Source organism: Lutjanus erythropterus, chromosome 22 (genome assembly GCF_056507025.1).
Source record: "Lutjanus erythropterus isolate fLutEry1 chromosome 22, fLutEry1.hap2, whole genome shotgun sequence".
NCBI classification, from domain to species: Eukaryota; Metazoa; Chordata; class Actinopteri; order Lutjaniformes; family Lutjanidae; genus Lutjanus; species Lutjanus erythropterus.
This window is the reverse complement of record NC_139338.1, coordinates 25,292,324-25,305,305: the sequence shown is the minus strand read 5'-3', so window position 1 is coordinate 25,305,305 and position 12,982 is coordinate 25,292,324. Positions and strand designations below refer to the sequence as shown.

Here is a 12,982-nt window from a genome sequence, read left to right as displayed (position 1 = left end):
ATAACGCCAAGTGTGACGTCATCTGTGGACCTCACCTCGCTGCCTAGCAGGCGTCTTAATGGTCTGAGTAAGCTAGCTGCTTGGTGTGAGTCATGGTTACACAACTTTGCAAAGACAAGCAGAACAAGACATAACTTGGCATTATTTCACAAGGAATTCAAAGAGCAACAGGCTGGTCAGTGAATGTGATAGATGACTTAATTACGTGCTGCCAAATATAAGTCAAATGAGTGATTTATTTGGTGACGAGCAAACCTTTTCACCGTTGAAGTTTGGCAAAGCAATAAAGAGTTTGGCTTTAGCGTTTTAGCTAGTTTAGAAAGGTGGCAAACATCTCTAGCGTAAACGCAACGTTCACAATTGTAATGTTAACTTAGAATAATGACCCTAACCCTAACTGTGCAGATCAGCAACAGCAGAAAATTATCAATTGACACGCAGTCAGTAGTGGTAATGGTAACCGTCGCTCGCAGCCGACATTTTTGCACATACAGAGCGGAGACCTCCGTTAATAAGGAAGTGTTTAGTCCACGTTAGTGCACTGCTGTGATCCTGGTCTGAGCTTTTATCATCATAAAGTGCCTGACTTACGGTTTCTGTCATTCAGGTTTATTGTTTTAATTGGCTATCAAACTGAAGTATTAAAGTTTGTACTCAAGGAATGACCGTTCAAGTTCATTTCTACAATAATAATATTAATAAACTGACAGTTAAACAGCTCAGACTTGTCTGTGCCTGTTTCTGCACCGCATCCGTCACTCTACCACTTCTCCGACAAATTGCATGCGTGTATACAAGCCTACGTGTCTGCAAATAATTAACAACAGAGTGAAAAAATAATTGAATTTCCTCCAAGCGGGGACTAATAAAGGGACGTTCAGAAGACCTTCTTCCTGTCCATTTTTAAAGCCATTTATTTCTGTTTTGTCAGGACTGTTGTCTTATGTATTATTCCATTACTTCTCCTGGTGTTTAATCACATCAGAGTCATAATTTTGTTATTGTGACGACACTAACAGCAACTGATGTGAATATTCTAAAATGTTCTCTGATCTCTTAGCCCTGTTTCACTCAGGAGCCTTTTAGCCCTGTTGATTTTCAGGGTATAACCGGACAAACTCAGGGTCAATCCACTTTGAAATGTTCCAGGATTGTCGAAGTATGAAAGCTTTCTTAGCCTGGAGCTAAATGCAAGGAGAAAAGCCCTGTTCTGTGCTTTTTGCAACAATATTTTCTTTTGTTTTATTCTCCACAACTATCCGACAACCCCCTGAAATCATCTGGAGTCGTGACCCACAGGTTGAGAACATCTGCTCTGTCTTAAACCTTAACGTGAATAGCATTAAATAATATCTAAATCCTTTTAAAGGGAGATGAAAAAGATGAAGCTTGATATTGAGTGTGGGCAGAATTATCAGCATTGGCCTTCAAAACCTCATAATTTAATAAAGAGACGTCTTTGCTTCGAATGAGGAGGTAGTTTCAGGCTCTAATGTGAGTTAATGGCACATGTTGATATAAAGTTTTAAGTGAGGTTGGAGGCAATGACGTGAGTGAAGCCGGACAGGTGGTGTCGGAACATTTCATCACACGCCATGTAACCAGCCATGAAGGACACTGGAACCCTGGCCGCGGTCCGATTGGTCAAAAGAGCTGCACACTTCAAACAGGAAATGACACGGGGAGGGCAAACAGGAAGTGCGAGGCAGAGCGGCGATGTTGTTCCACTGTGTTTTCTTTCCCGTCCGTTCCCATTCCCTCGCTCGCCGTGGCGCGGCGCCAGGTCGAGAGAGAGAGAGAGAGGAAGGAGAGAGGAAAGGGAGTGAGAAAGTCAGAGGATGAGGAGGAGGAGGGCATTCTGGGGAATCCCCCCCCCCCTCCATCCCCTCCATCCTCACCCCCCCGGTGGCTCCATCCACAGACATTAAACTGCTGTGAACTGCTCTGAACCTTTGAAAATGCTGACTCAAAACTCTGACTTTTATGCTCTCAGAGGAGTGTTGGACGTGCAGGAGGGTTTAAATTCAGACACTTTAGTTTTTGAGGCTGCCAGCTGTTGACAGATGTCGTCAGTTGTGTGAAAAACACTGGATTTTAAAACAGTATGTGACACTTCAGCTCATCTGCTACTGGACGTCTTTCGCTGGGTGGACAGAAACATGTCTCCGATTGGATAATGTTGCTGCATGTCTGTTGGAAGTGTAAGTAAGAAATTAACAAACATGTGAGCTGTGAGTCTGTCGTGTTTTGGAGCCAATCTGCTCACTTCTGACCAAACGTGCCCTTAATGCAGCTTCGCTTGCTTTATCAGAAACTTGAAGATGTAGTTTTTTGACAAAAGATGTAACTGTAATCTGACAAACAGCAAATACAGTTAAAAATGCGTAAGAAGTAATCTAGTTTAGAAGTAAACATGATGCATGTTGCATTCAAGGGTGGGAAACTTTTTGTCTGATTTGATTCTTGATTTAATGAACAGAAAGAGGGGGCACAATTTTAAGTTTCTTGCTCCAGTTTCTCTAAAATACAATGTGAAAACTACCTGGCGATCAAATGGTCCGCAGCCTTTTCATTTTTAAAAAGTTATCAGCATTAATTAATGAATTCATCGGTTTGAAAGCATCATACAGCCTCCTGCCTGCATGAGAATAAAATCTGAGGGGGAGGTGGAGTGCTCTGCGGTGTTAATGTTTTGTCTCCAGCAGTGGAGAGCAGCCTCACTGCTGCACTGTGAGCTCTGAGGAAACACAACGCCGTGCAGGGCACAGAGTTTTGAGGTGAAACATACTGAGGAGAAAGCGTGGCGGTAGTTTAAATTGGTAAATGCAGCGGTGTGTGCTGCTCTGTTAGCACATTAACATCACTCTCTAGTTGGTGATGTAAAAAGTATTCACAATGCGCTTCATGTTTGTCTCATGCAATCATATATTGATTTTATGTCTAACTAATTGCATCTGATGCTTTTTATGAAGATATTGATTGAGATTGCGCTGAAAGAATAGCCACAGCAATTAACAGAAATAATGACCGAAATAGGGTTGTTCCTAATTTCCTTGTCGATTAAACTCAAATTTTAGTTTAGACTAGTCGACCAGTAAGTAAGAAAACTCTCCGAAAGCAGCTAAGTAGCAGTGGCTAACATTAGCAACGCTAGCAGCAGCAGCTGCTGCTCTGCTTGCAGGTTAACGTCCACGTCTGTGCTGAAAGTGGTCACATGTTGCTGTCAAACTGCGCTGGTTTTACGTGCTGTCATCTGTCCGACTTTGCTGATGTGGGTCATCGGGACATGAGTGCTGGGCGAGAGGGGCCGCAGCCCCAGCTAGTGGCGGGAGGCTGCATAACACCTTAGAGGCAATAGTTAACTGGCATTGTGCATGAATAAAATGTTGATAAATAGTTTAACTGACCAGTATTTCTGGTGCGGACTAGCGAGGGTGGCGATGTATGTCCCTGGTCCGAGTTCACTTTATAGTCCATAATGACTTTGGACACAGCGACTCTCACTACAGCCGACAGGATTCATCCTCTGGGACAATGACTGTGAGCAAATTTCATGTCAAAACCCACGTTGCCAGTTCAACTAAAAGCATCACTATTGACCTCATAAGCAGCTTTTGCTCTGCAAGTTTGCACTGAGCTAAGTTTAAGCAGACATGCATCTGCTGAAATGTGGCGATGTTCATATTGTCTCCATGCTCGGCGTCTCATTGGCATTCAGCAGCAGGACCCTGAGTGCCACGACGCACTGAAGCGCAGCAGGCAGCATTAATCAATGTGCCGAGCAATCAGCACCCGGCCTAATTCAATCACCCCTCCAACAGAACGCCGCCATTAGGACAACAGACGAGTGTGTGTTCACACCGCCGTTATGTCTGCGTGTGATTTGTGTGTGTGCGAGTCCGTCTGCCAGCCACCGCCGACCCGAAACAAACCCCCTTCAGAGAGACAGAGTGGGCAGAGGAAGCAGATAGAGAGCATTATGGAGAGGAGTGCTGTGTTAAATTGGTGTTGAGACGGAGAGACGGAGGTTCAGACGTGAGGCCGCAGAGACGACAGCGTGGCTGCTGTTGTCATTTTCTGTGAAGAGTCAGTCGTGTTGTGATCACTGAAGACAGTTCTTCACTAATTCTGAGCAATGGTGACAATAAGGACTTAAAAAGCTTCTGTGTTTCTGACTGGAAGCTTTTTGTTTCCCTTTCAAAACTCTTTTGTTTTACCGCCTCTAACATTTTCTTTATTTGTAAATTTCTTAATCATTATATGGCTGCAACTAACAAGAGATTGTGAGCTGTTTGGTCCATAAAATGTCAGAAAATGGTGAAAAATGCCAATGTTGTTAATCGATTAACAAAATAGTTGGCTGTTAATTGGCTGCTTGTTGCAACTCTAAACGTATTTCTCTAACCGGCAAAAAAATCCTACAAAAAACTCTCCTGGAATCACAAGTACCCCAAATTTCCTGTATTAGAAACAATAACAGCTTTGGACCTTCAGTCCAAAAAGACAAAAGTTTGTGATTTTGTCGTCGGACAAAAAACAGAAATTAAGGATACTGTGAATGCCATTTAGTCACTGTTTTAACATGTAAGTAACAGGACAGCAGGTCACTATAAAGTCTGTTCTCAGTGCGTGTGCACAGGAGGCTTCAAGTTGCCAAGTTCTGCGAGTTGAAAACTGGACCAAAATGTCACAAGTGATGCTTTCAGGCTCGCCCCTGAAAATGGGATTTTCAATGAGCACACAGAAACTTCACACTTTCAGCAGTCGACTGTGAAAACGTCCTTCTTGTGCACATAAATCATTCTGCAGAGTGAGTCTCAACTGCAGAAACAAGAGGAAAAACATATTTTTGAGGGGAACTGCAACATTTTATAGACTAAACGAATAACTGAGAAAACAACTGGCAGATGTAAATAATCGTAATTAACAACGCTGGAGAAATACCTGCACCAACCTGCTTCAAATCACCCCTGCTGTCTGTGGTTGTCGTCGTGTTTTTCCGACCTGTGCGCGGCGTCTCTCCCCTCTCCTGCACACATGATCGAAGACCCAATCGCAGCATCGACAGCATCTCGGTTGCCAGTTTGAGTGAAGCGGGCTGCCACCACGCCGAACTCTTATCAGGCCTGTAGATTAAAGAGACGATGCATCAGCGACTCGAGCAGACTTACAGTATCTGTCTCCTCTCAGTCAAGTGGGTGTTAAGGCGGGCTCGCGGAGGGCCTATCGATCCGGCGTTTGTGAGAGGAGCCCCCATATGACAGGACCTATGGGTGCTGCCGGGAGGAGGCCGAGGGCTCCATCAATATCCTCCTGCTTCACCACAACTCAGGTCGATCCATATCTCTGCAGGTGCTCCCTTACCTACTCTTTCCCTCACATGTCGGACTCCTTTGATAATCCTTCTTGAAATGCTGGATGTGAAACCAGTGAAGTTTTTTAAAGATCACACAGAGATCCTTGGGAAAGTTGTTTTCTGTGAGTGCTCGTGAGGTGAAAAAGAACCGAAACCAGCCACAAAATGCTGCAGCGTTTCTTGTGACCCGTGTTATCTGATGCCTGTCGTGCACTAGCGCTGCTTAGTCAATGAATCAATTAGTCGATTGAAAGAAAATTAGGCAAACTATTTTGATAATCAACCGCACGATGGACTGTTGCGCCCGCTCAGAGCACATACTCACCTGGATAACTCAGGCATCTGTATCAGTATCAGACTTTAAAAAGTGGTATCTAGCCATACCTATTATTTATCTCAATTTTTTCTCTGCCAAAGACACTTAAGATAGAAAATATACCAGAGACCGGGACTGGGAAAAAGAAATGGTTTGTGCAAATAAGTAATGATCGCTAAAAGTCTAATTAAAAACTAAAAGCAGACCGTAATAAAGCTTTTTGTGGAGAAAGAAATAATAAATAACTATTTAAAATCACGATGATTTAACTAAATGAACCACTGATTTATGACAAATGAACTCTTTGGGTTTTGGACTGTTGGTTGAACAAAAGACGTCACTTTGCGAAATTGTGATGTGCATTTTTCATTTTATTTTATCGACAAAATGATTAATTAAGTAATAATGAAAATAATCGTCAGACTCATCAGTAGCCTGATGAAAGTGATCCTTAGTTTCATCCCTGTAGCAAACATCAGACTCGCTGCAGCACCTAAACCAGATCACAGCTCAGTGTGAAGCGTAATGTAGCACTCAGAGTGAATGTGTGGAGTGCAGCAGTGGATTCAAGAGTTTGTTGCTATAGTTAATTCATCACCTGAAGAGACTCTGCAGCTGCAGCTAACCAGATATGCCCTTCTTAAAAAATGTATGTTATATATCTCTACACTGTATAAAGCTGAGAGGATACATTCTTCTTAAAAAATAAGTTCATCCTCAGAGAAAGATGTAAGGAATCTGTGCTGCAGTCAAAGAGACGTCCCAATAAGAATCTGCACAAACAGTTGCAGTAACTATCGGAGATCTTGTTGCTGCTCCGTGGGTTTAATGTTGAGGTGACGCACTGCTCGCATGTTTTCAAACACAATTTAAAGGAGCAGCTTATAAATTAAAATAATCACAAAACTGAAATTGTAATTGTTACAGCACAGTCATGAAAATTGTGAAAAATGTTGATCAGGGTTTCCCAAAACTCAAAACGACATCCTGAAATATCTTATTTTAATCCAAACATATTTAGTTAACTGTCATAAAGAAGCAAAGAATCAGTGAGTTTTGACCTTTTCCTACTTACGAACTTTGTTTTTTTTTGTTCTGATGAAATTCTGGATGTTTTAACCACTTTAAGCCTCTAAAAATCAGCTTTGGGTTGAACTGATCACAGCTCTTTTCATGAAAAATCACTCTGAGGACATAAAATAGTTGCTGCCACAGTCGAGCAGCGGCAGCGGTGTAAAATACGACCTGCAGAAACGTGGACGCAGCTGCAGCCTGTGTGCGAGTTCACGAAGAAAACAATAAGTCTGGTTGTTTGGATGCATGTAAAGGCGGGTGCTGCTCCTGTGGTTCTACAGTCTAATTCATCAGGAGTAGGTGTGTGAACGTCTGTAGCCGGTGAGAGGTGACCATCGTTATGTTTGTTAAAGGCCACAGTTTGACCTTGTGCGGCGAGGTCACAGCCTATAGCAACAGCGGGTCTGAGGCATAGCAACAGCAGCCGCAGAGTCGGTCCAGCAATGCAGTAATTGGACCTTTTGACTCAGTGGTGGAGGATCGACGCACTCACAGAGACATTTCATCACAAGGATGTGGTGTGTGTGTGTGTGTGTGTGTGTGTGTGTGTGTGTGTGTGTGTGTGTGTGTGTGTGTGTGTGTGTGTGTGAGAGAGAGAGAGAGAGAGAGAGAGAGAGAGCAGACTGAAGCACAGAAAACATCTGAATAGAGTTTACAGAGACTCTATTAGTAAAAAAAAATGAACCTGGCTGCTGTATTATCACACTGCTGCTCTGTTCTGCTTGCTGCACTGTCCTTGGGTCTGTGCAGTGTGTGTGTGTGTGTGTGTGTGTGTGTGTGTGTGTGTGTGTGTGTGTGTGTCGTGTTCAACATGGCAGTGAGCACTAATGGCACGGTTGTGTGTGTTCATGTGCCTTGAAGGTGTGTGAAGTGTCGCAGCTCAAGGTCACTTCATCTTCAGTCCATCTCGTCTTCTGACGGCTGGAACACAGATACTATAGGAGAACGTTACTCACCGCAGGGGCTGCTGGGAAATCCAGTTTAGATTTGAAACAAGACAAGAGGATGAGGAGTCAACAGAGACAGTGATGGCTACCAAAAAATTTATTGATTTTTTATTTTTATTGTTTTTGTTTTTTATTCTTTTAATTTTATATATTTATTATACTTTTTGTTTGTTGTTAACCACATTTTTAATATATATATATTTTTAACTTTGAAAAAAAAATTAATTTAATTTTATTTGTTCTACTTTTTGTTTGTTGTTGGCTACATTTTTTTTTTTTATTTTCTTTAAAAAAAATTATTCTTTTATTCTTTTTGTTTGACTTTGTGATTTGTTGTTGGCCACCATTTTCTTTCAGATATTTTTGTAGTTTCTTTTTTAACTTTTTTGTCCTTTAAATTTTGTTTATTTTACTTTTTTGTTTGTTGCTGGCCACTCTTTTATTTCTTTTTAATTATGATTAATTGTAATTTTTTCAACTAACTTTTTTCATTTTTTTCTTTCTTGTTTGAAATCTTTATTTATTTATTGATATAATTAAACATTTTTATTTTTTTATTTTCACAGCTTAAACAGACTAGATAAGATTCACCATTATTGTTAATCTTTATTAATACGAAGGAAAAGAAAAGGCAAATTCAAACAGAAATCAGTTTATGTCAAAATTAATAAACTAATTAATGCTTACATTTATATTTAAAATGTTTATGGCAAATTCATATTTTTATGTTTTATTTATTTATTTAATTTAATTTCTTTATTTATTTGTTTAAATTATTTTGGCAGTTTCAGTCCTCCATACATAAGTTACACCAGAGCAAGGAAAAGTTCAGCATCTAATGTTTGGGGTGGAAAAGCTTTTAAATCTGCATTTTGGTCACAGAACATTAAAAGCCTCCTTTATTCTGGTATTCATGATCGCCTGTATTGATTAGAGTCATATTTCCCATTAAAAACCTGTGAAATACTAATCAATTCTACATTAAATAGAAATGTTGCTCAACAAAGCAGCATCATGTCAGAGCTGAATGACACCAGCTGGATGTCACTTTAAATGAAAGGTCGACATCCGTGTGATGAATCTGCAAAACTCGCCTCGGTGGAGATGAAAAAATCACAGCATGGAGGGAACATCATGAACCGGAGGAATAAATTGACTGATTATAGGAAGATGATGCAGTTAGGGACAGAAACAGGGAGGAGAGGCTGACTGATTATAGATGGAATAATGGACGGGGGCGGAGAGATGGAAGAGGGACAGATGAACACACAGCTAACGAGAGAGGTCCAGACATTATGATGATGTGTGCGCTGTGGTGAGACCTGTTGGATATAAACAAACCGAATGAGTCTCAGGTGAAAAATCTCCCTTTTATCAATCATTTATGTCTATAATTGAGCCCTCAAAGTCTTCATTTCTGAAAATCTACGAGTGAAGGAAGATTATTTCAACCCGATTTAATTTTTCTTCTTAAAATTTGTGTCAATATCTTGATGGAAAACAAGAGAAAAGCTGAGACCAGCTCGCAGTGTTTTTAAGATAAGATGTTTTTATTTGTTTAAAGGGGCACTAATAAATATTTCTCAGAAAAATCACTTCCTGCTTCTGTCATCCAGCTTTATCTGATGGCGGTTGTTGTGATGGCTGACCTCAGTCTGTGGTGATGAGTCAGATTTATGCTAGTGGCCACGTACGACCTCAATCTTGTAACTTAATTAAACATTACGCTATGAGATCGAGTTCATGGCAATAACATATATATCTGTCATTGTTTCTCAGCCTTACTGTTTCATTTGTTAAACACTCATTTCTGACAGCAAGATTTCAGACAGGATTATGTGTTTGGTTTGCAAGAAGCAACAGAAGCACAAGCATTTAACTACTGCCTGGTTGAAATTCTGTGAATATCTCGCTTGTAAGTTTGGTTTTGGTGTGGACATCCCTTAAGCCGATTCTTACTGTTAACAGGTTGATGTTCCACTGCATTCTTCCCGTCAGTTTAGAGTCGCCATTATGTGGTGATATTATGTGCTTATGTGTCACAAAGCAAAAAGTCTGGGACATGGGGACAGTCAGTTGTTTAGGCTTGTAGGTGCACACTAGATGTCGACCTCATATAAGTCCAGATGGTGTTGCGTTGGGAAAAGACAGCAGGACCTATGATGGATCCCTGAGGAACCCCACAGGAGATACTAATTATAGAGGATGAGAAATTACCCAAACTGACTGAGAAAGACCTTTTAAAAGTTTAAAATCTTTAAACACTAGTCCAAAGCTATAACATAAATACCAACCACACTGCGAAGGCAATTAATTCAGACAGTGTGATGTAGAACAAAGGCCACGACGTCCAGAAGAAGTAAGATTGTATCTGCCTCCAGGGTCAAGACTAAATTATGTAAGGCTCTCAATGGAACTAGATAAATGCTACGAAATAGATGGTGATTTTGGTTGTGTGAATAGCTTTTGGCACATCCTAAATTAGTTCCTTCTGCCTTGAAAAGCAATTAAAAGCATCTTCGTCCCAGTCACAGACACGCTGAGGGAGTGAAGGTTGTGACAAAGACAGTTTGAAAATGTGAGAGGGCGTAACCTGAAGACGACAGCATTACTGATGCTGCAGGGTGCAAATCTTCACCGGGACACATGCACATATTACACACATCTCCTCCCGTGAATTTACCCCCTTTTACATTCTGCTCATGTTCTCATTTTCACTGTGAATGTACACGAGAAATAGGCGGTGGGTGACCGAGACAGAGAGCGACACAATGAGGAGGAGGAGGAGGAGGGAGGAGGAGTGCAGGGAAGCAGAGAGAGAGAGAGAGAGAGGCAGGGAGGGAAGGAAGGAGATGCTGTGGGTGAGTGAGTAGAAGCGGTCATTAATACGAATTTAAAGGATGTGAGGAGAGGACAGCGAGCAAAACAGCCAGGACTGAGGGGAGGAGAGGGTGATGGGAGAGGAAAAGGGAGTCAGAGGAGGTGATTTGGAGAGTTGGGCAGTTTAGAAGCATAATAACCGGCCAGGTTTGCATGCATTGATTCAAAACAAACAGGTAGAAGAAAAAGACAGAAGGAAGAAGAAAAGAAGAGGATTTCACTGCTGCTGCATGCTGAATGAAGAGTGTGTGTGTGTGTGAGAGAGAGAGCACTCCAGCTGAGCGGCACATCACACAGAAGATGAACAGTTTTGCAGAGAGTCGACACTGCCAGGGAACATCCTCCGCTACTTTCAGCTGCTGCCAGTTGTTGAGTTTAGATTTATAAGGTGTCTATGTGAACCAGAGGCAGAATTCGAAGCAGGTGAAGCTTTATCAGGTAGTCGAACGCCAGCAAAGAGTATCTGAGGATATTCGAGTGCAGGAGAGTTTGCAAGCATGTGTTGAAATCTGGAGAAAAAACGTCAAAAAGATAAAAGAGGAGCAGAAGAGTCAAAGGAGGAAAGACTGAGAAGACGCCACCAAGTCTCGGAGCGTCTCCTCTGGGATGCCGAAATCGAGATCTACCGGAGCCAGGAGTCACGATGTGGATTAGGGCATGAGTCCTGAGGAGGATCCAGGGAGGGATGAGGTTGTGGCGGGTGAGAGGGCGAGAATGGGCTGCCCCTGCCCTGTGGCACGTCCGGCTGCCTCCCCGTGAGCATGCAGGTCCTACAGATCGTCAAGGAGCTGGTGTCGCCGTCCAGACGCAGGGCAGCGGCCAGATTTGGAGGTGTGTGCATGTGCATCATAGCTGCTGATTGTGTTTTTCTTTTAAAGTTGGATGCAGCGCAAAGATTTGACAAGAAATACCAGAAGTCAGTCAGTCTGTGTTGTCCACCTGCTGTATCACGAGATCGATCTGCAGAATTTTGGAGGCAAAGCTCAATCTGAGGAAAAGGCGGCAGCAGTCCAGAGGATTTATGAGCCTCGTGAATGTTTGCCGTAGGGTTAGACCAATATAAAGGGCACACAAGCTTTTTATTAAAACTGGTTATTGGCCAGTGATGTAGTCCTCTCCTGATAGAGTAAAGGTCTGCTGTTGGACTGTTGATGAGTGTCAGTCTGTTAAACCAAGAATGAAAGCTGCCTCGCCTCACTGTCAGGAACTGTTAATCAAGAACGGCTTTATTAGTTTGATGTAGATTTCAGTGGAGAGGGTCAGTGTCCTGCAATGGATTCTGCTTTTCTGCTGCAGGGTCAAAGATTTAGTAGAATTAGGAAAGTCAAAGTTGTGTTCTTGCAACAAACTAGTATGTATGAAGCGTCACCCAACCAAATCTAAAGGGAAAAGAGTTTCTCTCCTTTCCGAATTCACATATGCTTTGACTTCTTCATAAGTTTACTGTAACATCAGGTTATAATCAGGTCATAATTTTGTTTTTCACAAAATGTCCTAACCATTTTTCCACAAATTTGCAAGCAACTTAGTTCGAATTGTGTTCATGCTGCATTAAAAATTATTACCATACATATATTGTAATTCATCTTCTCCAAAAATACCATGAAGCTCTTTAGCCTGTGGAGGACTGTGCGATTTAACCCCCACAAAACCTTGTTATTGACTCTGTTTTCTGACATATTAAGCAAACAGTTATTTCACATTTTTGCCTTATTGAATCAAGAATCCAAATCACTTCACCCTGAACAGTGCTTAGATAGTCTGACTCACCGGATGCACACTTCAGGTACAAGTCTGCCATTGGTCACTTGTTCCAAGTAGCATCACGGCGTCTGCGGGTCACCGGGAAACAAAAATAACCTCAGAGCTGCAGCCGAAATGCGAAAAACAGCAAATTAGCGCCTGGCAATGCTAATGGTTCAGCTTAAACAAGCTCCCACTCGACACTATTTTGCAGCAGCACGGTCGCTGCGTCCAGGGCTTAGCACCGCCCAACACCTCTCTGATTGGTTTAAAGAAATACAAACGTTTTTTTCTTCTGTAGCAGAATGTGTGTGTTTGTGTGTGGGCGCTGTGGAGAGAGAGGTCTGGCTATGTGAGACTAGTGCTTAGATAACAGTGAAACACTTTGACTTTAAGGTCTCAAAGGCCTTTATAGAGCTTGAGAAAGAAACTTCCTGCAGACAGTTGGTGAACTTTACCATGGGGACCAGGAACCACTTGAAAGAACATTAGTTTAGTACACAATACATCTTTGCTTCGGGGATAATACTTTCCAAAAGTACAGGAGCTTTGGGGGTGTGGCTTACAGCACAGATTATGTTTGATTGGTCAGATACTTGCAGCATTTTATTTCAACCACCTGTTGCCACCACTATGCTCCTCCACTCTTGTTTTCACCAACTTGAA

The 12,982-nt window shown here is 42.0% G+C and overlaps 1 protein-coding gene across 3 annotated transcripts in view; it reads left to right on the top strand.

The window, feature by feature from the left end:
• usp6nl (USP6 N-terminal like) overlaps positions 1–12,982 on the top strand; it is a 133,590-nt gene that overhangs the window by 29,144 nt on the left and 91,464 nt on the right. The window contains exon 1 of one of the 3 annotated variants that reach the window (XM_084710792.1): positions 10,500–11,404. The exons of the other annotated variants lie outside the window; for them this stretch is intronic. Within the exon in view, the coding sequence (XP_084566918.1) occupies positions 11,335–11,404 (70 nt within the window). The 5' untranslated portion in view covers positions 10,500–11,334. Of the gene's footprint in view, positions 1–10,499; positions 11,405–12,982 lie in introns of those variants that run through there. 3 annotated transcript variants of the gene reach the window in all.